Source organism: Mirounga angustirostris, unplaced genomic scaffold, assembly GCF_029215605.1.
Source record: "Mirounga angustirostris isolate CCGP_5_RB_7025 unplaced genomic scaffold, mMirAng1.0.hap1 SCAF_5, whole genome shotgun sequence".
NCBI classification, from domain to species: domain Eukaryota; kingdom Metazoa; phylum Chordata; class Mammalia; order Carnivora; family Phocidae; genus Mirounga; species Mirounga angustirostris.
This window is the reverse complement of record NW_026991713.1, coordinates 26,163,646-26,184,376: the sequence shown is the minus strand read 5'-3', so window position 1 is coordinate 26,184,376 and position 20,731 is coordinate 26,163,646. Positions and strand designations below refer to the sequence as shown.

General features: G+C 44.2%; 2 protein-coding genes across 4 annotated transcripts in view; one reads left to right on the top strand and one right to left on the bottom strand.

Annotated features, from left to right (window-relative positions):
- Positions 1–20,731, top strand: part of PLXNC1 (plexin C1) — a 144,452-nt gene that overhangs the window by 119,548 nt on the left and 4,173 nt on the right. For both annotated transcript variants that reach the window (XM_045872846.3, XM_045872845.3), the window contains 8 exons: positions 678–781; positions 10,734–10,788; positions 13,156–13,187; positions 13,283–13,390; positions 14,546–14,709; positions 16,625–16,772; positions 19,576–19,716; positions 20,171–20,245. In XM_045872846.3, the coding sequence (XP_045728802.1) occupies positions 678–781; positions 10,734–10,788; positions 13,156–13,187; positions 13,283–13,390; positions 14,546–14,709; positions 16,625–16,772; positions 19,576–19,716; positions 20,171–20,245 (827 nt within the window). The remainder of the gene's footprint in view (positions 1–677; positions 782–10,733; positions 10,789–13,155; positions 13,188–13,282; positions 13,391–14,545; positions 14,710–16,624; positions 16,773–19,575; positions 19,717–20,170; positions 20,246–20,731) is intronic.
- CEP83 (centrosomal protein 83) overlaps positions 5,942–20,731 on the bottom strand; it is a 148,523-nt gene continuing 133,733 nt past the window's right edge. Inside the window, exon 16 of one of the 2 annotated variants that reach the window (XM_045872848.3) lies at positions 5,942–8,121. In XM_045872848.3, coding sequence (XP_045728804.1) covers positions 8,037–8,121 — 85 coding nt within the window. In that variant the 3' untranslated portion in view covers positions 5,942–8,036. Of the gene's footprint in view, positions 8,122–12,491; positions 16,862–20,731 lie in introns of those variants that run through there. The other variant, XM_064590784.1, reaches the window with a different exon arrangement.

The following is a 20,731-nucleotide window of genomic DNA, read 5'->3' as shown; positions in this document are numbered from 1 at the left end:
TAGTGCCCCGTAGCTTCAGCCAATGGTTGCATGCAGGCCGCTGGGGTCAGTGATATCGGATGATCCCATTTTTTAGAAGAGAACTCAGTCTGAATTTTTCTGATCTTTGACTGTTGGTGCTGAATTGACATTAGTTATAAGCAAAACACTGTGAAGGTTCACACACACACACAAAAAATACACATTGGTGGGCCACATTCTGGCCCTAGGGCACAAGTTGGCAACCTCCATAAAAGAGCTTGAGGCGTGTGGTTTGGAATATGAGCCCACCAGCGCACTCCCACACAGGGACCTACAGGAGACCGTTCACAGTGCACCTGCTTGGGAACATACAAATTTGTTGTTGGAATTTTCTGCAGAGCTTCGTCCCTCTAAGGATACATTATTTTGTTCTCATTGGCTTTACTTCCAGGCTTAGCCTCAGAGTATAAGCTTCAGGGAAACATAGTCTTAAAAGTCAAAGCCCTAAACACAAAACAAAAACAAAACAAAACTCAGGCTACCTGTCTGGCTGAGATATCTCCAAATCTTCAAACAAATATTAACCACTTTATTTAAGCTGTATCCCTAAATAATAATTGCTACTGTTATTACAGAGTAGCATTTAAACTTTCTCACTATAATGTCAGAGGAGAACAAAATACACTCTCTCTCTCTTTTTTTTTTTTCCTTCCCAGAGCTGCAAGTGGGGACACGACAAAAAGAACTGCTGGATATTGACAGTTCATCTGTGATTCTCGAAGATGGAATAACTAAGCTAAATACCATCGGCCATTACGAGGTAAGAGCGGGGCTGAGCCCTCGACGTCTTCTTCCCCGAGCCCCATCCTGACTCAATTAGATCATCTCCAGGTAAACCAGGACAATTCTTTTAAAAAAATTACACAACTCCCACCGTTTTCTGGCATAGTTGGTAGATTGCTTTCTCAGTTGCTCATTTGGAAGAGCCCAGGAATCCCTGTCTGTCGTGGTGTGTGGTCCCCCTGGGTCCTCCTCTGCGAGGCCTTTGTTTTCATGCGACTGATTGCTCTCCGTCCTGCAGTTTGGGTGGGAAACGTCACCTCACGGCTCTCCACGGTGTTCACAGAACCACGTAGCCTTTGTGTAGGGTCCTTTTTTTTTTTTTTTTTCTGAAGAAGTTCTACATTTCCTGTTTGTTTACGGTATTCAGTCATACCTCCTGTGGCCCCTGACCCACATGCTGGCTGAGTGCCGAGGTGGGTACAGGGCGCCCGTGTCCGAGATCTGTGTGCCGGAGAAGCCTGCACAGAACAGGAGAAAGGAGGCAGGGAAGGTTCCTGAACATGCTGGGATCGTGGGAGTCATTCAGCAACATTGTCCAAATCTTTGTTGAATATCTGCTCTGTGCCGAGTGCTGGGGTTGCATGCAAGAGCAAGAGAGACCTAGCTCCTGCCTTCAGGGAGCCTACCGCCTCAGGAAGGGGGGGGGAGGGCAGGGGAGACGAGGACGGAGGCAGCACCTACGGCATAGCAGTGCTGTGGCTCAGAGCAGCCGAGAAGCTTCCTGGAGGACGCTGGGACTAAGCGGAGACCTGAAGAGCGAGGAGAACTTAACCGGGCCGGGATGGGGCGCCGGCACACCCCACATGTTCTTGCACAGAAAGACTTGTCAGCCGGCTAAAACTCGAGAGGCGCGGGCGTGGCAGTGAGGGCCAGCAATCCAACAACAGCCAACGTGATGGAGGCCTCACCCTGCCAGACGCTGTCCTCGGCACTGCGCCCTCTTTGGGCTTATTCCATCCTTTATACAGCAGACCTCTGAGGTAGGCGCCGTTATTAACCCTCTTTATAGATGGGTACACTGAGGCGCGGGGAGGTGTACTAGCAGCTAGCCAGCGGCAGAGCCAAGATCTGGACCCAGACAGTTGGGCCCCAGGGTCTGTGGCCTAACCAGCATCCCCCACGGCCTGTCAGGGAGGACGGCAGAGAAGCGGGGAGGGAGGCGAGAAGGGGAGGCACACATTGGGCAGCCCTGTCAGCTTCGTCGGGAGTTTGACTTTGGTCCCCACAATAGGCCCAAGAAGCCATTGGAGGATCTTGAGGGATTTGTGTCTCAGAAATGCCCATGGTGGGTATGGACCATGGATGGAAGAGGAGCAAACCTGGTAATAGGGGGGCCCTTGGAAGCTGTCACTAGAAGCAGTTCAGGTGAGGCCCGATGTTGGCCAGAAATGACGTCGTGGCTCTTGAGACGGAGACGAGCAGAGGGACTCAGGGACGGGCAGGAGTTGGGCGCCGCAAGCCACGCCGATGGGAGAGTTTCTGGGTGAAGGAGGGTCAAGATGGCGCTCGGGGATGGGGCGCAGATGCACAGATGCGGGTGCCCTTCCGGGTAGCGGAGCCGCAGGAGCAGCTGCCCAGGCCACCTGGAAAGTCGGCGCCGCCTGTCTTTCACGCCTGTGGAGTCCCAGGAAAATGTGTTTGCACAAGAAGGCCTTCGGACCCTGCAGGCTCTCCCCTCAAAGCAGAGACTATCCTTGAGGAACAGAGGACAGGGGACGCCTCTTCCTTGGGCTCTTTGGCTGAGCGGTTCCCCGAGCCAGTTTGGGCACAGCTGCTTCGGGTGACACCTGGCTGGGTGCGTCCCTGGAGCCCTTGCTGGAGAGCAGCCAGCAGAGAAAGCTACGGAGAAAGGACTCGCCTCCGTGCTCACCCTCCTGCAGCGCAGACTTTGCAGCCCTGGAGTCATCTCGCCAAGAGCTGTTGGAGTTTGTAAAACTCCTCGGGGGACCTTGCTGTTTGTGCGCCACACTCCGAGATGAGCCGCACTGCCGTAGAGGGAATTTAATGGAGGGGAGGAGGGTTAGGGTCGGGGATGCTGCCCTGCGTGTGTAGGTCCTTAGGGGGGGGCTTAGCGTGGCTTCAGTTTGAAGTTCAGGGTTGCCACCTGGCAGCCATCTCCTTCCCCCCCTGCGTCTGGGGAGCGAGTTTGTCTCAGCAAGTCTGGAAGGAACACCACCACAGACGCCCTCCTTGGGTGCTCTTGACTGACGTGCTTGCCTTGCTCGGCTGTGCGGAGACGGCGGGGCCACCCTGGTCAGGCTTCTTGGAGTCCCCCAGCAACCGCGGGGCGCGAGGTGGGCCACAAAGGAAGGGGGTGTGTCCACGCACTGCCCTTCACAGGAAAAGGCAGGACAGGCCCCTCCAGCAGGGAAAGGGAAGAACCACCGTAGCTGTCCGCGAGGCCAGGGGAAGGCTGTCAGGACAGAGAACATCAGTCCTCACTGGAGACATCGGCCGTGCTAGACACCTATCTGCTTAAGGATGATAATGAAATTAATCCGGCCTGGAGTCACTTCCCATCCAAATGATTTATTGGCTTCATACCCTAGCATTGCCACATGGTGGTAATAAATGACAAGACTAGGACACAAGGGCTTAAAGGATTCTCCTTATGTTTAAAAAGCTAAGCCGTGAGGCAAATAAACTCAGAGAGCTTGAAGGAAACTGGGGAGGTCACCGGCCGTGTGCTCTCTATGCCTGGACCATCTCAAATGCCCTGTTTTTCAAAGACTGCTCAGAAAAAAGTATCCACCAGCACCCTCAGCCACCTAAATCTATACTCAGTTTAGTAGATCCCCCGCAGATTTAAAATCTGGAGTAATTTGACAGGGGTAGGCTGAAGCTTACTTTTGCCCTTTCGTTAAAAAATTTTCTCCTGGAGCTTGCGTTTCTCTCCAAAGAGACAAGATGCTAATTACCACTCTTATTCATTTACTAAAGCACGCTAGTTTGAGTCACTGTAAGTGCTTGAAAGCAAAAAACTATATTTCATTTAAAAATAGGGTCTAACTCAGAATTTTAAGTGATTTAGACTCATCTCCCTCCAATTAGCCCAAATTAGTTAGGTTTTAAAGTTAATCTTTAGTGACGGCCAGTTCCTCCTACTATCTAAACAAAGTCCTGTTGCTGGAGTGGGAGGCTCTTTCTTCTTGCCTGTTCTGTCCTTAGGGCAAATAGAGTGTAGCTGGTCTCCTCTGAATGATTTACTGTCCAAATATTTGAAGAACAGGTTTCTAGAGGGGATCTGAAGGCACAGCAAAAATATAGAATCTCATGGGCCAGATGCAACCTCCATAGCCCCCAGTTGCTGGCCATGCTCTGTCCTCTATGGGATGGCATCCTCGCCAAACCTGGGCATGGGCAAGACTGCTTTCTACCATGACCACAGCGCCGTTCGTGTGCATAAGCGCAGTTCACATTCACAACGATCTTATGAAGGTGCTCTTCTTGCCTTCCTTTTCCATCAGATGAGTGCAGAGGAGGGTAAATTTCTGCTACAGTCTCCTGTCCCATGCAAACAAGGGGTAAAATCAGCGTCTCTACAAACACATGAGGCCAGAGGCATCTTTCTCCCCTATGATTACATCCTCCCCAAACGCTTCCTTAACTGACCGTCGCTGTGTGTCATTTACTATGAAGGAAACTGCAGTGTGTTCTGGAGCTGATGAGATCAGTTGTGTGTGTGTGTGTGTTGGATGGGGCGGGAGGGGGGGTGTCTCTGGGTCCAGGCTCTCTTCTCCTCCCCTGCACCCCCGTGTGACCCTTCGCTGGATGGTGTTACCGCCCTCACACCTTGCTAGAGAGTGGCATCGGGTGGGCGGAACAGGTGTTGTGTCCGGCAGGAAATGTCCTCTGCAGATTGCACCTCTCCTTCTGAGCTGCGAGAGTCTGAGGGGCAGAAAAGACGGCTAACCACTGTGGTGTTGAAGAATATTCTCGTAACAGGCCTGGGCTAATGCCACAGTGGTCCCCGCTAATGCCAAAGCTGTCATTCAGATGACATTTAAAGCTCATAAGAATGTTCCAAAGTGTCTGCTAGGTGAAGTCAGGGGTCCTTCCAATCAGGTGTGTCATCCGTGACACTACAGTGAAGGGATTTGACTATCTCTAAAGGTCTCTCACAGCGTGGGTGATTTATTTAACACGCAGGGAGTGCTTCTTGTCCACTGGGCACTGTTCCAGGGGCTCTTACAAACAGCCACCACTTTAGTCCTCGCTACAGCCCGGCAAGGTAGAGCCTGTCATTATTCCCATTCTAGGGCGCAGGGAGGCTGGGAAACTTGCCCGAGTCCACGTGGCTCTTCTCACTGAGGCTCCAAGGCTCGAAGCAGATGCAAAAGGAATCGTGCTAGAGACAGTGGCCCCGCTCGTTGCTTGGAGCCCGGCCTGGAGCCCACGGCCCTGGCCTCAAAGGCAGCCTTGGCTAGGGAACCGGACCATGTCGTGAGAAACCCTGGTGGTTACATTCTCTGAGGTCCAATTCGAAAAGGTAATGTCTCTTAAAATCTTCTGATGAACCTCATGTCTGTGAGTTTATCAAAATGCTTCCTTCCTTCCAATTCTGCTTTAACGTCATTGACATCCAGTATTCCTTGAACACGACGGTGGTTGCCCTTGTCAGATAGGAGGCCTCTTTCAGCATCCAAGAGCCCAAGAAGAAGCAGGGGAGCGCTTAGGTTCCCAATTTCAGGCATACTCCTGGAGGCCAGACTCGCTCCCAGGGGACAAGGTTAGGGTTCTCTCTAATGGTCCTCAGAGGGAGTCTGCTACTGGCCCAGGCTTAATTCCAAGTACCCAAAGAAGCAGCAGGAGCCCTACTGGCATTTTAACTAGTTTCAAGAATCCTTTGGGGTTCTGTCTTGGGTGTCAAAAACCGCACGTGTGATTTGTGTGTTGAGAATGTTCTGATGGGTCCCTTCCAAACGCTCTGATGAGCCCTGAGCCTCCTTTGCTAATGGACTGAGCAAGGGTATCCCTCTGGCCCGGCGAAATAAGATTCTTTTTCATTTGCCTCCAGCTTTGGCGTGTCAGTGAGAAGAGCTAAGGGGATAGGCGGGGAGAGCAGAATTGCTGAGTGGTCGCAGGGACAACGCTAGTTGAATAAAGTTCTGTGTTTTTTTTTTGTTTTTTTTTTTAAGATTTTATTTATTTGTCAGAGAGAGAGAGCACAAGCAGGGAGAGCGGCAGGCAGAGGGAGAAGCAGGCTCCCCGCGGAGCAGGGAGCCCGATGCGGGGCTCGATCCCAGGACCCTGGGATCATGACCTGAGCCGAAGGCAAGACGCTCAATGACTGAGCCACCCAGGCACCCGAATCTTTTTTTTTTTTTTTAAGATTTTATTTATTTATTTGACAGAGAGAGACACAGCAAGAGAGGGAACACAAGCAGGGCGAGTGGGAGAGGGAGAAGCAGGCTTCCCGCCGAGCAGGGAGCCCGATGTGGGTCTCGATCCCAGGACCTGGGATCATGACCTGAGCCGAAGGCAGACGCTTAACTGACTGAGCCACCCAGGCGCCCTAAATTTCTGTTTTCATATAATACGTTTTAGGAATGAGAGATACTGGTAAGGGTTTCCACATGGTGATTTGTATTGGTTACTCTGTTTTCCTTTTTTTTGAGAAAAAAAGTATCACAGTATTTCATAATTTTCCATAGAATTCTTAGGCTCAAATTCCAGCTTTTCTCTTAGGCTAAACAATATGAAATTACCAATATTAGACCATTTTAATATACAAAAATGGCAGTTTTGTAAGGTTAAATAGAAGTTCCATCTTATATATGTAGAAAATCTATTTTTATGGAATTTTCTTCAACCTATGCCACAGAAATCCCACCTTCACTTGCACATTGGAGGATATGTACCTTCTGTTTATTTCAGGAGTGATTTACATTGTTGACATGAGTCCTTTTCGCCCTGTGTGGTCACAGTTCCTAATGCTGGTAATGGAGGAGTCTACAGTTTTCTCCACCCTGTTCCAACATGGGCCAGTCATCATTGAAGGGGTATAGCCTTCTTGTCTCCTTGAATCGTGGAGCACTGTGAGACTGGAAGGAATTTAATTTGAAATTGCCCTGTGTTACCAGTTCTGCTCTGGCTGGAGAAACATTCCTGCCGCAGATCCATCTAGTGACATTAATCTTTCTTTGATTTAATTTGGTTTTCATTCCTAAAGTAGGGGTCCAGAGGATGCTCCCTGCCTCACAGGAGTACAGGAGGATTAATGAGTCCCTCTTAGGAAAGCATTTAGAGCTCCTCAGATGGAACAAACAGCATCATACTTTTAACACTTTAGGTTCTGTGGCACTTTTCAAAAAGGCATTTCTGTCCTTAACTGGGCAGGAGCTGACTTATGCAAAATAGAAAATGGAAACCTTCCCCCCCACCCTGTCCCCAACATCTGTAAATAAACTAGTTTCTGTCTTACAACGGAGTTAGTGTCACGTGGCGGGGGGTGGGTGTTCCAGCCGGAGAGCAGCTGTGAAAGTTAGAAATACACTTCACACACAGGCTCAGACACACACACAGCTCACCCACTAATAAAATGCTTTTGCACTTGCTCTTGGGAGATAATTTCAGAGTAGAATTTCCTTGGTACAAGCTGCGTCTGCGCTCTCCCAGTGCCTGAGCTCAGCGCCAGCAGTGAGTCGTTGCCAGCTCTTGAAAAGACATTTGAACTTTTGGCAGCACTCCTTATCGGGAAGGCCCATCCGTGGTGGTTGTGATTATAGAGTAAGGGTGAGCACGTTTAGCAAAACAAAGCATCTGACAGTAGTGGAGTATTGGCTCAACACTCAACAGGATCCATTTGGGATTCATTCTTTGACAATTACCCAGAATGAATCACCAGCTTCCTTTTATAAAAAGATACTTATTGGCTTAGAAACCGAGCATATCCAGCTCTTCATGGGGAGGGACTTCGTAACGCTGTTCAAACATTCTCATAAACTTGGTGTCTGAATGTTGCTAAGGGAGTGCCTGTGCTGAGTGTTTACTTGCATCCAATATGGAGGAGAATGGAAAAATCAACCAGAAAACAACGAATGGCTCAAGGGGAAAGGAAAGGATGTTTGGCAATCACAGCAGAACAGAATTCAGTGAGAGTTCAGAATCCACGCTGGAGACACTTGTCGGAGGCCTGATGGCCCAGCCAGCCCCCGCCCAGTACTCCCGCTCCCTCCGAGATGTCATGAACCCCAGCGGTTGGGGGCCTCTGGCCTCAAGGTAGCAGGTGGCTAGACACAGCTGGCTGGACCGCTTCGCTCGGGGCGTCTCTGCAGGGTTGGCTCTCCTCTGTGTTCCTTCCTCTGTGGGTGCAACCTGAAGGAGATTCGGCTTTAATCCTTTGGTGCTTGCTAGGCAGGTTTGTACATTCTGATAACAAAATGTGCAGCAGGCCAGAGGAGAAACTCTAGGTTTCTACTTTTTTCCCAGCTGGGGAAGGCTGGGTCCAAAGTAGTATTAGAACTTGAGAATGGAGGGGAAAAGCACTGAGCTGACAGTGTTCTAAAGCGAAGGCGTTAATCCTCCCTCCACAATCCCAGAATGAAGGCAAGGATTTGTGTATCCCTGACCTGCCTCTTCCTCAAGGCCCCTTTGTCTTAAATTTTTGTGGACTTAGCCCCTCAGAACAGTGAGGGCTGCCCTCTGCATCTTAGCATCTAGTCCCCTTGGCCTGAAGGGTGCTTCTTCTCCTGGTTGGTTGTAGGGGAGGGCTGCACTGGAGGGCCATTTGGCACTGGGTTCCACAGTCTTTCCAAAAGGCCTCAGGTGAGAACTCTTGACTTTATTGACAAAAGAGGGTATGCATGGGCATTGCAATAGTGTGTCAGTGTGGTAAAAGCATTTATTTGTCAAATGTGTGAATTTAAAATCTGTGGCAATTTTTTTTAGCAGCTCTATTGAGATATAATTTATATACCATAAAGGTCACCTTTTAAAATGTACAATTCAATGGTTTTCGGTGCATTTACAGAGTTGTGCAATCATCACCACAATCTAATTTTAGAACATTTTCATCACCCCAAAGAGAAACTTGAACTCATTAGCAGTCACTCCTCATTCTTCCGACCCCTGCTTTAGGCAACTAGTAATCTTTCTGTATGTATAAATCTGTCTATTCTGGACATTTTATATAAATAGGATCATACAATATGTGGTCTTTTGTGACTGGCTTCTTTCACTTAGCATATTGTTTTTGAGGTTCCTGTTGTAGCATGTATCAATACTTCCTTTTTACTGTATGGCAGTTTTTTTGTATATTCATACAATGCAATGATACAAAGTAATTTTAAAAGAAAGAACTACTGGTAGCTGCAACAATATGGATAAACATCACAGACCTTATGTTGACCCTAAGAAGCCAGACATAAGAATATATTTATACAGTTTGACCCTTGAACAATGCGGGTTTGAACTGTGCAGGTCCACTTACATGCAGATTTTTTTCAATAAATAAAATACATAAGATACTATAAATGTATCTTATGATTTTAATATTTTTTCTCTAGCTTTATTGCAAGAATACAGTATATAATACACAAACATACAAAATATGTGTTAACTGTTCTTGGTAAGGCTTCCTATCGGGCTATTAGCAGTTAAGTTTTAGGGGAATCAAAAGTTCTATGTAGAGTTTCAAATGTGCGGGGGGGGGGGGGGAGTACCACCTACCCCCCATGTTGTTCAAGTGTCAGCTGTATTATATGATTCCATTTATAAATGAAGTTCAAGAACAGATGGAAGTCAGACCAGTGATTACCTCTGGCTGAGGATGCAGTGGTTACTGACTGGGAGGAGATAACGGGGTACTTCTTGGGACCTTGAAATATTTTATATCTTGATGTGGGTAGTGCTTATATAGGTATTTATTTAAATGAACATTGAGCTGCACACTTAATATTAGTGAACATTAAGTGCCTTCCTGTAAGTTATACTTAAATTTTAAAGTTTTTATTTAAAAGTATATGCAATTCTTATTATTTCAAAAGCTCCTTTTTAAAAATATGATATAGCTGCAGAAAAGAGAAGAAATCATAAGTGTACCGCTGGATGAATGATCACAAAGTGAGCACGTCCTGTTAACTACCACTCAGGTCAAGAAGTAGAACGTTATGGGTACTTTAGAAGTCCCCTCCTGGTCCCTAACCCCTCTCTCTCCTGCAAATATCTAACATTGTAGTTTGACTGTTTTTGTGTTCACTTAGGTTTTTTTTAGCTTTATGTGAATGGAATCACACAGTATACATTCCTTTGTGTGGCTTCTTTTGCTCGGTATTATCATTATGAGGTTTACCCATGTAGTGTGTAGAAATAATTTGCTCACTTCCATTGTTCTATATTCTGTGGTATGGACATACTCCCAGTTATTTATTCATTGATGATATTTGGTTGTTTCCAATATGGGGCAATTACAAATAGTTAACTATCAGGATATGTACTTCTTTCTGTTGGGCATATATCTAGATGTGAAATTGCTCTGTCATAGGATTAGACACCTGCTCTAGATAACAGTTTTTGAACACCTGTTTCAGCATTTCTTAATATAGTAGGAACCTCAAAAAGTTAGTGGCCCAAGCCTCTCTTGACCTCTGAGAGGCTGGGGTACATCCTAGCCCAGCCTCATCTTCCCCTCCTCCAGGGCTGGCCCACCTCCCATTGGCCCCAAGACCCTGGCCTCCCTCTCCCAGCCTCACTACACCTCACTGCCTTGTCCATCTCCTCCACAGGACTGTGAGCTCCTTGAGGGTGGAGATAGTGTCTTGGTCATCATTACAGCCCCAGCCTCCAGCACATGCCCAGAACACAGAATTTCTTGATAAATATTTAATAAGTGAGAGAATGTAAGATCCATCCAGCGATCTAATTCCTGGATGAAGTTGAGAAATACATTAAATTTTGAAAACTCATATATTTTTTATCTTTGCTTTCAGATATCAAATGGATCCACTATAAAGGTCTTTAAGAAGATAGCAAATTTTCCTTCAGGTAACCAATATAATGTTAACCTTTTGATCTCACCCACCTTTCTAAAGTATCGCTTTTTGCCTCTCTCAGGTGTATTGTCACAAAGGTGAGACTGAGTTGTTGCTATGTAATTCTCTGAAATCGGAGAAAAGCCATTTGATCTGTTTCTGTTCCTAAAAATGTAAGCCTTGCAAGGAGGCAGACAGGAAACAGTAAAGAGCAGTTGGCCGGGACTGCCCAGTACTAAGGAAGTTGCTGCCTCTTGACAGCCCTAAACTCAGGACAGAATCTCAGCCTTCCTCGCTCTGTGACAACTCCTCAGTAGAATGGGGGCTAATAGAGGAGACCCCTCTGGCAAACTAAGAGGAAAGTTTGTAGATAGTCACACAGCCCTGCAAGTGCTGAACAAACAAGATAATCTACTTAGAAATCCAAATCTCCTTTGATAGCATCTGCAAAATTCCCAGAAAGTGATCGAGACAAACCAAATGGGGAGCTTTTATGGGAAAGTCTATAAGCTAGTCTCTAAACTCTCTACCACCTCCCTGATAGCCTCAGGACAAGAAAACATTGTGATGGTGCCTTGAGAAAAACCCTAGATCCTGGTTCAGGTTGGTCTCCAGAGAAATCATACCCCAGCCAAGACAATCAGTCCTCAGCCCTTAGAAGGGTTCTGGGCCTCACCGACAGGACTTCTCACACACACAACCGGAGGGGAGGCTTCCTGATTCCTGGATTCAATACTAAGGGCAGCCTGGTAGGTCCCAAGACCTAGTCAGTGCAAACAGGGAATGCAGGGACTCCAGTTAAATGGAAAGGATAATTTGGCAGGTTGTAGGACACCCTTTTGGGGACCCCCCCAGTCCATCATTACATCTGGCTATAGTGAGAGAAGGCATCTTGCAGAGGGTGATGGTCATTCTGGCATAGGGGAATTGGTGTCCTTGTGTTATAAAAAGTGGAAGAGCTTTGTATTTTAAGCTTCAAAGATCAGGCCTTTGGCAGAGCTTGCTCTTTGGGGATCTTGCATTTGGATTTCTTCATGGGACCTTAGGGCAGTCAATGCCTCTGCTTCTTCCCTGTCCAGTTCAGCTGAGAACCATCATTTTGATCACTCCCCTGCTAACCCTTCAAACCTCCTGCCCCTGTTCCCTTTCACTACTGTCTCAGTCACAACCCCAGCCCTAGATGAACCCAACTACTGGCCTTTTCTGAACTATACCCAGGCAGCCACTGGAGGAAAGTACGATTGGAGTTATTATAAATTCATGGTGCCCACATGACGGGGGACCCTCAATGCAGCCTACACCCACTATTTCTCTAGGTAACTCATTCTGTGTTCTCCAGAATTCTACCTTCTCTCCTCAGAGCTCTCTGACCCACACAGCTCTATCAGCAGCTGATTTGATCCTGCACCTCACAGAGAAAACAGGAGTCACAACTCCCTCAACGTCCAGCACCAAACCTCCCACCCCACCTGTGTCTGCCCATTTCTTCCTCTGTGGCTCCCCTGGCATTCCAGGGTTTTCCTTCCTCATGTCCAAGGCCAGTCTCTCATTCTTTCCAACCTTCCACACATTCTTACACCACAGATAATCTTCTCTCCCCTAAACTTTCTATAGCTCCCTGCCTACTGCAGTTTTTTCCTTAGTGTTTCAAGGTGTTCTAGTCTCCCTCATCTTCAATACAAAAAACCTAGTGCCTTAATCCCTCTTTTCCTCCCATTTACTGCCACATTGCTTTCAGGGCTGTCCTCACTCTGTGCTACTCTCGCACTTGCTCTGGGAGCTCCAACTCATTGCCCTTCTTTTGGATCCCAGGAGGGCGTCAGTTCTTCCCGCCTTAGGGTCTCCTCCATTTGCCTGGCTAACTCCAGTCATTAAGTTCAGCTCCAACATCCCTTCCTCTGAGAAACCTCCCAGAGTAGGTTGGACCCTCGTTAGTTACTTTCTTAGCATATACTTCTTCATAAGCCTTATCACAATTCCAGGTAAATAACTGTATAATTAGTCATAGAAAGTTTCTCATCGGCTAGGATGTAAACGCCATTGAAGGGAACTAGGTCTGTCTTATCACTACCTTTTGCCTGGGAGCCCCTGGCACTCAATAGGTGCCCCGGGTGCATTTGTTAATAAGGCTTGAACCTCTCCTACCCCACCCCCAGCAAACCTGCTTCCTACTCCAGGCCCTGGCCCATTCTGTCTTCACGTTGTTAAGATCTTAACACGCAGCAGGGTGAAAAAAAAATGTAGCTATGAAGAGCTCAAGTGGAAGAGCTCGAGTAACCTCTTCTGTTCATAGCACAAATGGGGCATTTTATGAGAAGGCCAATTAGCCCGTGGTTGTTTTTTTAATAGACTGTTTTCTCTCCCTTTCTCTGGTGTTCAGATGTGGAATACTCAGAAGACCACTGCCATTTGGTGAGTTCAGGCTTTCTTGTGCTTGCCCCTGAATTGGATGCCTTCTGTAGCCCGAACGGTCTCCGTGGGTAACGCTTCTACTGTCTTCCCGTTAGATTTTACCAGATTCCGAAGCATTCCAAGATGTGCAAGGAAAAAGACATCGAGGAAAACACAAGTTCAAAGTAAAAGAAATGTATCTGACAAAGCTGCTGTCGACCAAGGTACACTTACTGTTCTGGGAGTGCTTTTATGGCTACCTTGGGGGTGTATGATGTGTTTGACTTAATTTCCACTGAAGTGTGAAAATGTTACAAATCCCTTGTGCCTTCTAGCAAAGCAAAATGAAAGTTTAAATTGTAAACACTTCCTACCCTCTTTTTATAAATGACGAAGATAACAGTACTTTACAAATTTTGACTGTTGTGTCTTCAATCAGGGATTTAATATTGTTCCCAATCCCTTTACCTACCATTTCACTATTGTTATTTTTTAGGTTGATGGCATAATTACTTTTTTGTTTACTTGTTATTATAGATGAGCAATAAAACTCCCTCTGAATTGCAAATAAATGAAGGGTGGGGTCAGTGACTATAAACCTAGTAAATCTTTTTTTTTTTCCCCATTTTAAAGTTAAGGATGCTGTTCATCTGTAAAAATGTCAGATGTAAAAGCCGATGGAATACCAAATCAGAAGCAAATTTTACTTTATCTGGCTTGTAGTGGGATTAACAGAAGTCTGTGGTGATACTTTTTTTTTTCCTGAAATGACTAGCAATATAAATGCTATTATCTACACCTGGCCCTGGTCTCCTGATGGGCATGCATCTTCAGATTATAGCAGAGGGTATGCTTAGAGCTCAGTAGATTTGTTTAGTGTACAGGGGCCAGCCAGAGCTCTTGATTTTCTCCTCTGTCCCAGAGAGCTCTGACTATTTGGCTTTTGTAAAAGACTCAAATATTTTGGAAAGTACATAATAAAAACCTATAATGGAAATACATGCAACGAAAAAATTCAGGGAACTGAGCAACGTTGAGTTTTTCCATGCTGAACATAACCAATAAAAGCTAAACATCCGTGGCATCTTGGTTTCTGTATACAGCCCTACAATTGACATTTCAACTGCTAGAGATTTTTCTAAGATATCCTCTCTGTTGACTAAACAGTCTTGTTATCAGCAAGAAGCTGATGAACCAAATGTAAACCTGGGCATAGATTTTCAGGGCCCTTGTCCCATACTGTGAGTGTTGGCCTCATTTGATAATTTGACATATTTTCTCTTATATACATCATTTTCTCTGAACTGGGATTTCATTTTCCATTGTATTCAAAAAAAAAATTTTTTTTTAAATCTCCCAAGTCTGATGTTCTCTTTCAGGTGGCAATTCATTCTGTGCTTGAGAAACTTTTTAGAAGCATTTGGAGTTTACCCAACAGCAAAGCCCCATTTGCTATAAAATACTTTTTTGACTTTTTGGATGCCCAAGCTGAAAACAAAAAAATCACAGATCCTGATGTCGTACATATTTGGAAAACAAACAGGTAGGAACAAACAGTAGGTGATTACTATTTTCAGAATCTGGGACAGAATCTTAACTGAAAGGAGGGCATGGATAGTCACAGGATTCATTATCCCTAGATCAGAATCTTTTGGCGTGGTAAGCTATCAGGTCAGAGCAGATTCTTCCTCTGTTACTATTTTTAAATAAGAAACAAACCCTTCCTATGCTGAGATCCTATTCTTTAGGATAAAATAAACAAACTTTATTATCTTTAATGCGTGAAAAATACCTTATGTGGAATGTTAAATTTAGCTTGACCAGCAAAAGAAATCAGTATTTTGTGGTTTTATTATACAGTTTTCCATTACAGAGTACTTAATCATTTTGCAGTTACCAAGCTGTCTATACTCTGATTCTGCATGGACATTTCTGTTTTTATGTGATCAAGTGCAGTGTTTAGATACCATGAGAATTTGCCAAAGGACTGTGTTTTGTTTTCTAACATTTTATCTAAAGCTAAGGCAAGGCATCTGGGTCTCTTCTCAACTTCTTCTCAGTAAAGAAACATGGCTCATTACCTCTATTTGAAATACTTTGTGCGTGAGCTGTGAATAAGACTCGGTGTTAAGGTGTAATAGAAGTTTCCAATGCAATCTCAAGCCCTCCTGAGCACTGAGGGTGGGCAGACCAATTTAAATAAATATTAAAAGCTGAAGTTCCAGAGCTCTAGGTCTCATCTTCTCCCATTTAATCCAGGTCTGTCCCAACTATCTACACAGGCCTCACTGCCATCCTGTGCTCTAGGCTCTGATTCCCTGGTCCTGCTACTCCCACACCAAGCTTGGGTGCTGCAAGCACCCATTTCACTGGGAAGATTGTGGCATCTGACCAGGGGCAGTAGTCAGGAGAGTAGAGCTATGGAGAGGCCCAACGGCTTTATGATGCAGGTAGTTTGCTAGGCCAGAGCTGAGAAAGAGATAATAATGGAAGGGCTCTGAATGATTCCCAAGTTCATATTCAAATATTTGAGTACCTACTCTGTGCCAAGCACTGTTAGGTAGTGGAAATATAGCAATGAACTGAATAGACAAAAATCCATGTTCACACAGAGCTTGCATTCTAATGGGTGGAAGAGATCATAAATAGGTGATTTATAGGATATTAGGTTAGTACAGCAGACAAGGTGGGAAAGGAGGATAGAGAGTAATAGGGCAGAGTGGTCAGAGGAGGCCTCACGGAGAGGATATTCAAGTCAGGTCTTGAAAGAGGTGAGGGCATAAACCATGAGACTGTCTGGTTGAAGATAATGTCTGGAAGATGGACAACAAAATCAAAAGTCCTCTGAGGCACACACTTGCCTGGTATGCATGAACAGTGAAGAGGCCAATGGTGGAGTTAGAAGGAATAAGGGGAAAAGTAGCAGATGGGGGCCTGGGCCCAGACCATGCAGTGGCTTTATCCCCAGGCGGAGGGAGAACACAGAGGGTTTTGAGTAGAGGAGAGACATGATCTGACACCAGGTTAAGAAGATTGCTGGTAGTTGTGGGAGAATTAACTGTGGGGACCTAGGGAGCTAATAACCCAGGTGAGAGGCGACGGTGCCTTACGCCAGGATGTAGCACTTAGAGGGGGTGAGAAGAGGTGAAGGTCTGGAGACATGATGAAATGTTTTCATGGGTAGCCATCATCTAACACAATTGAAAACTATGTGGAGAAAATTCTCGTCAGTGGTCACTTTCGCGTTTCTCCTCTTCTAGTCCTCCCATCCAGCAGCGCTTGTCTGTTTAACCCTTTCTTGTTCTGAGTGATGCTGCCATCTGTCACTTGGTATATTTGGCAAAGCAGACTTGCATACTTCAATAACAAGGGCAAAAACACCCATTTACAAACTGTGATAAAGAGAGCATCTGCCTCCTACGAAGGGCTGTATCTGAAAAGAGATTTCTCTTCAACAGCCTTCCTCTTCGCTTCTGGGTAAACATCCTGAAGAACCCTCAGTTTGTCTTTGACATTAAGAAGACACCACACATAGACGGCTGTTTATCTGTGATTGCCCAGGCATTCATGGACGCATTTTCTCTCACAGAGCAGCAACTCGGGAAGGTAAGGCCTAGCTTTAGTATTTCTTCTATGTACTCCTGTGAGTCTGAAGCATTCTTTCTTGTAAACATCCAAACAAAAAACCATAGCAGCTAAAAAGAAATAGTCAGTGGTAGTAACTGAAAATTTGCTTTTCTTTAAAAGCTCTCATTTATTTTTCATCTAGTTAAAAAAATTATTCTCCCCATCCTACTGCAGAACTCTGCCTGTGATACCTTTACCACAAAAAGTATAAATTTTGTTTCCTAGAAAAACATTCTGCAGGCAGTACTAAACTATGAAACTACTGAAATTTGCTTAGCAAATTAATCCCATCTGAATATAGTTGACCCTTGAATAATGGGGGATGATGGGCACCAATCCTTCATGTAGTCGAAATTACCCTGTAACTTTTGGCTTTCCCAACACTTAACTATTAATAGCCTACTGCTGACTGGAAGCTTTGCTGTTAGTATAAATAGTCCATTAATACATACTTTATATATGTTATATATATTATACACTGTATTCTTAAAGCTAGAGAAAACATCAAGGAAATCATAAGAGAAAATGTATTTACAGTACTATGTCGAAAAAACTCCACAAAGAGTAAAACAGACCCACATAGTTCAAAAACATGTTGTTCAAGGGTCAACTGTACACCTAAGAGTCTATCTGAATATAACAAGTTGCTCATGGGGAAGAAAATCTTGCCTGAGATTTCTATCACCACCAGTTTATCAATTCATAATCAAAACATCGATATTGTTTTTCTTTTGGCTTTCTTTGCTGAGCAAAAGCCCCAGGAAATCAAAGAAAGATAAAAATACAGAGCAGACTTTGAAAGGGATGTTTTGGTCTTATTCAAGCACTCCAAAATGTATTAAACTGAGGAGTAGCTGTACCTAATGGATTTCAAAAAATCTTTTAATACTGAGTAGTGTCCCTTTGGTGTAAGGATTGAGAGAGTGCATGGAATGAAATGTGGTTGATGTTTCATAGATGCCTCAGCATCCTAGTCTGAATCTATTAATATCACCACTATTTCTGCAAAACAAACCTGTCTTTACTTTTGTCTTCCTAGCATCACCTTGTCTCTCAAGGTAAAATCCTTTGGGTTATCTTTGACTCCTTCTTCTTCCTCCCTTACCCTAATTGGTTAGTACTCATTGCCATCTCCAAAATGTCTTTTTTTTTCTCATTCTATCCTATCCCCTCATCCCCTCTCCCCTACCTTTTCCTTTTCACTGTGTCTCATGTTGTCATTCTAAAACAAAAATCTGATCTTTTCAGTCTCCTGTTTAAATATTGTAAATACTTCCCATTACCTACCAGGTAAAATCTTCACAGTGCCACGTGGCCCTTCCTGATTGGGTGTCAAGTCTCTTTTCTGGCAAAGTCCATATACCTTCTATGCTACAGCTTTTACTTTTCCCAAATTTACCATGAACTTGTTTTCATATCCCTTTCCTGTCTCATAACCCCTCTGTCTTGTAAAACCATTCATTCATTCACTCCACAAACACAACTTCCTAATGTGTACCAGAAACTGTAGGAGGCTATGATCAGTCTAAATATACCTACTCCGTGAACTTTTTCCCTATACATTGCCCACCCCGGTTCTTCATTTGACCCATGCAATGAAACACTAAAATGCTTCCTTATTCACAGTAAAAAAATTACTGTTAACTCATTACTGTGTGTTCTTGGTATATTTCACTTAATCATCACAAGAACCACATAAGGTAGTTATTATTACCTTCATTTTATAGATGAAGAAATTGATTTTCTGAGAAGTTACAAGTCTTGGTTAAGATCCCTCAAAGTTGTTAGGATCCCTGATTTGTCCAATTCCACGGTGCTTTTCTTTACACCCTGCTACTAATTATTGGTGTCATAGTAACCACTATGTAAGTTTGTCTTCTGAACTAGATTATAAGCTTCTCAAAGGCAGGTACTGGTCTTTACCTTTTTACATTCAATGTCTGCCACACTGCCAAGCTAAATAAATTTTATTAATGCATGATCACATGATTTGTGGATTCTACTTAAACTTGACAAAGAATCTCAGTAATATCTCCATGTAGGCATCCTTCAGAATGATGCAGCCACTGATATGGCTATTCGTGTCCTCAATACATTGAAAAATGTACTGGGACATTAGCCCTATCATTAACTCACCCATTTTCCCTGAGTAGGAATTCCAAAAATTTTGTGAAAAATGGTTTTTAAAAATAAAATCTTAATTTTTAGTATTATCACTATTATAATTACATAAAAACATTCAAGCTGACAGGGAACTTTTGTGAAATCAGACATTAGAGCCCCCAATACTAATGACCATGTACTTCCTTGAGAACAGTAGAAGATCTTTATAATCTAATAAAAGGGACAAGCAGAAAAATCCACCACTGCCAATTACTTACCACTTTCATGGTTATATAAAGGGCTCAATCAGACCTACAATCAAGTCTTTCATAAATGCCAAAATTCACTGGTGGGTGAGGATGAGAGCAAATGTTTTAATTCAGGCTTTTTACAACCATTAGTAATGAACTATGATTGAAGTAAGTTCCATTGTTACAGTAACTCAAAATCATGCAAAAATAATTTTAGTTCTTTTATGAGGAAGGCAGAATGTATTAGCATTTAATCCGCCTGAAAAGAATAGTGACTCACCAGAACTATCTATATAGCAGTCAGTCATTCAGTCAACAACATTTATGAAGGCCCACTGCATGAAAAAGCTTTGTTACTAGGAGGTAATAATGGAGGTTCAGCTACACTAGTACTGTTATAAATGCCCCATGGCTGTTCTATTTTTCAGGAAGCACCAACTAATAAACTTCTCTATGCCAAGGATATCCCAACCTACAAAGAGGAAGTAAAATCGTATTACAAAGCAATCAGGGATTTGCCTCCATTGTCATCTTCAGAAATGGAAGAATTCTTAACTCAGGAATCTAAGGTATTGTTAGAAAGTAGAAATAAGAGGGGTGCCTGGGTGGCTCAGTTGGTTCAGCTTTTGACTTTTTTTTTTTTAAAAGATTTTATTTATTTATTTGACAGAGAGATAGCACAGATAGAGTGGCAGGCAGAGGGAGAGGGAGAAGCAGGCTTCCTGCTGTGCAGTGAGCCCAATGCGGGGCTCGATCCCAGGGCCCTGGGATCATGACCTGAGCTGAAAGCAGACACTTAACCGACTGAGCCACCCAGGCGCCCCCAGCTTTTGACTCTTGATTTTGGCTCGGGTCATGATCTCAGGGTCCTGGGATCAGACTCCGCGCTGGATGTGGAGCCTGCTTAAGATTCTCTCCCTCTCTTAAAAAAAAAAAAAAAAAAGTAGAAATAAGATAATATTTGGTTACTTCTTTTTTAAAAAGTCATTTCAGAATCTCTAAACAAGACTCTCTTTCTTTAAGAAACATGAAAATGAATTTAATGAAGAAGTGGCCTTGACAGAAATCTACAAATACATCGTAAAATATTTTGATGAGGTAAGATTTTAAATAACATTTTAAAAAATTGATATGAGTCAGTCACCAGGATTTGGTTGTCAAGCGTTCTATAGGTCTCAGGACAGCTCTGGCATCCCTAATGGCCAGAAAGGGAAGCCAGGAAGCCTGTCTGAGATGGGGGATCCTGGCACCAAGCCAGACCCTGCCTGTGGCTGCCCCTCTTCTAGTTTTATCATGCTGCCCACCTTTGGACCAGCCTGAATTTACATTGGTGTTAATGGGGTCTGTAGCCACACTGACTCAGGATAACTTTGATGAATAAGTAGTGGTCCTATTAAATAGGGCCAGCTTATGCTTGATTGTAATCTGCTAAAATGAAAGCTAAGCTTGTTAAATTGCCTAGATTCTGTATTCGATAGGTATATGAAAGTATAACATTATTTCTAACTTAAGCAACTATTTCAATAAACCATTCTCCTTTATGATTAATTCTCCTTAATCTGGATTTTTTTCTTTGGGAATTCA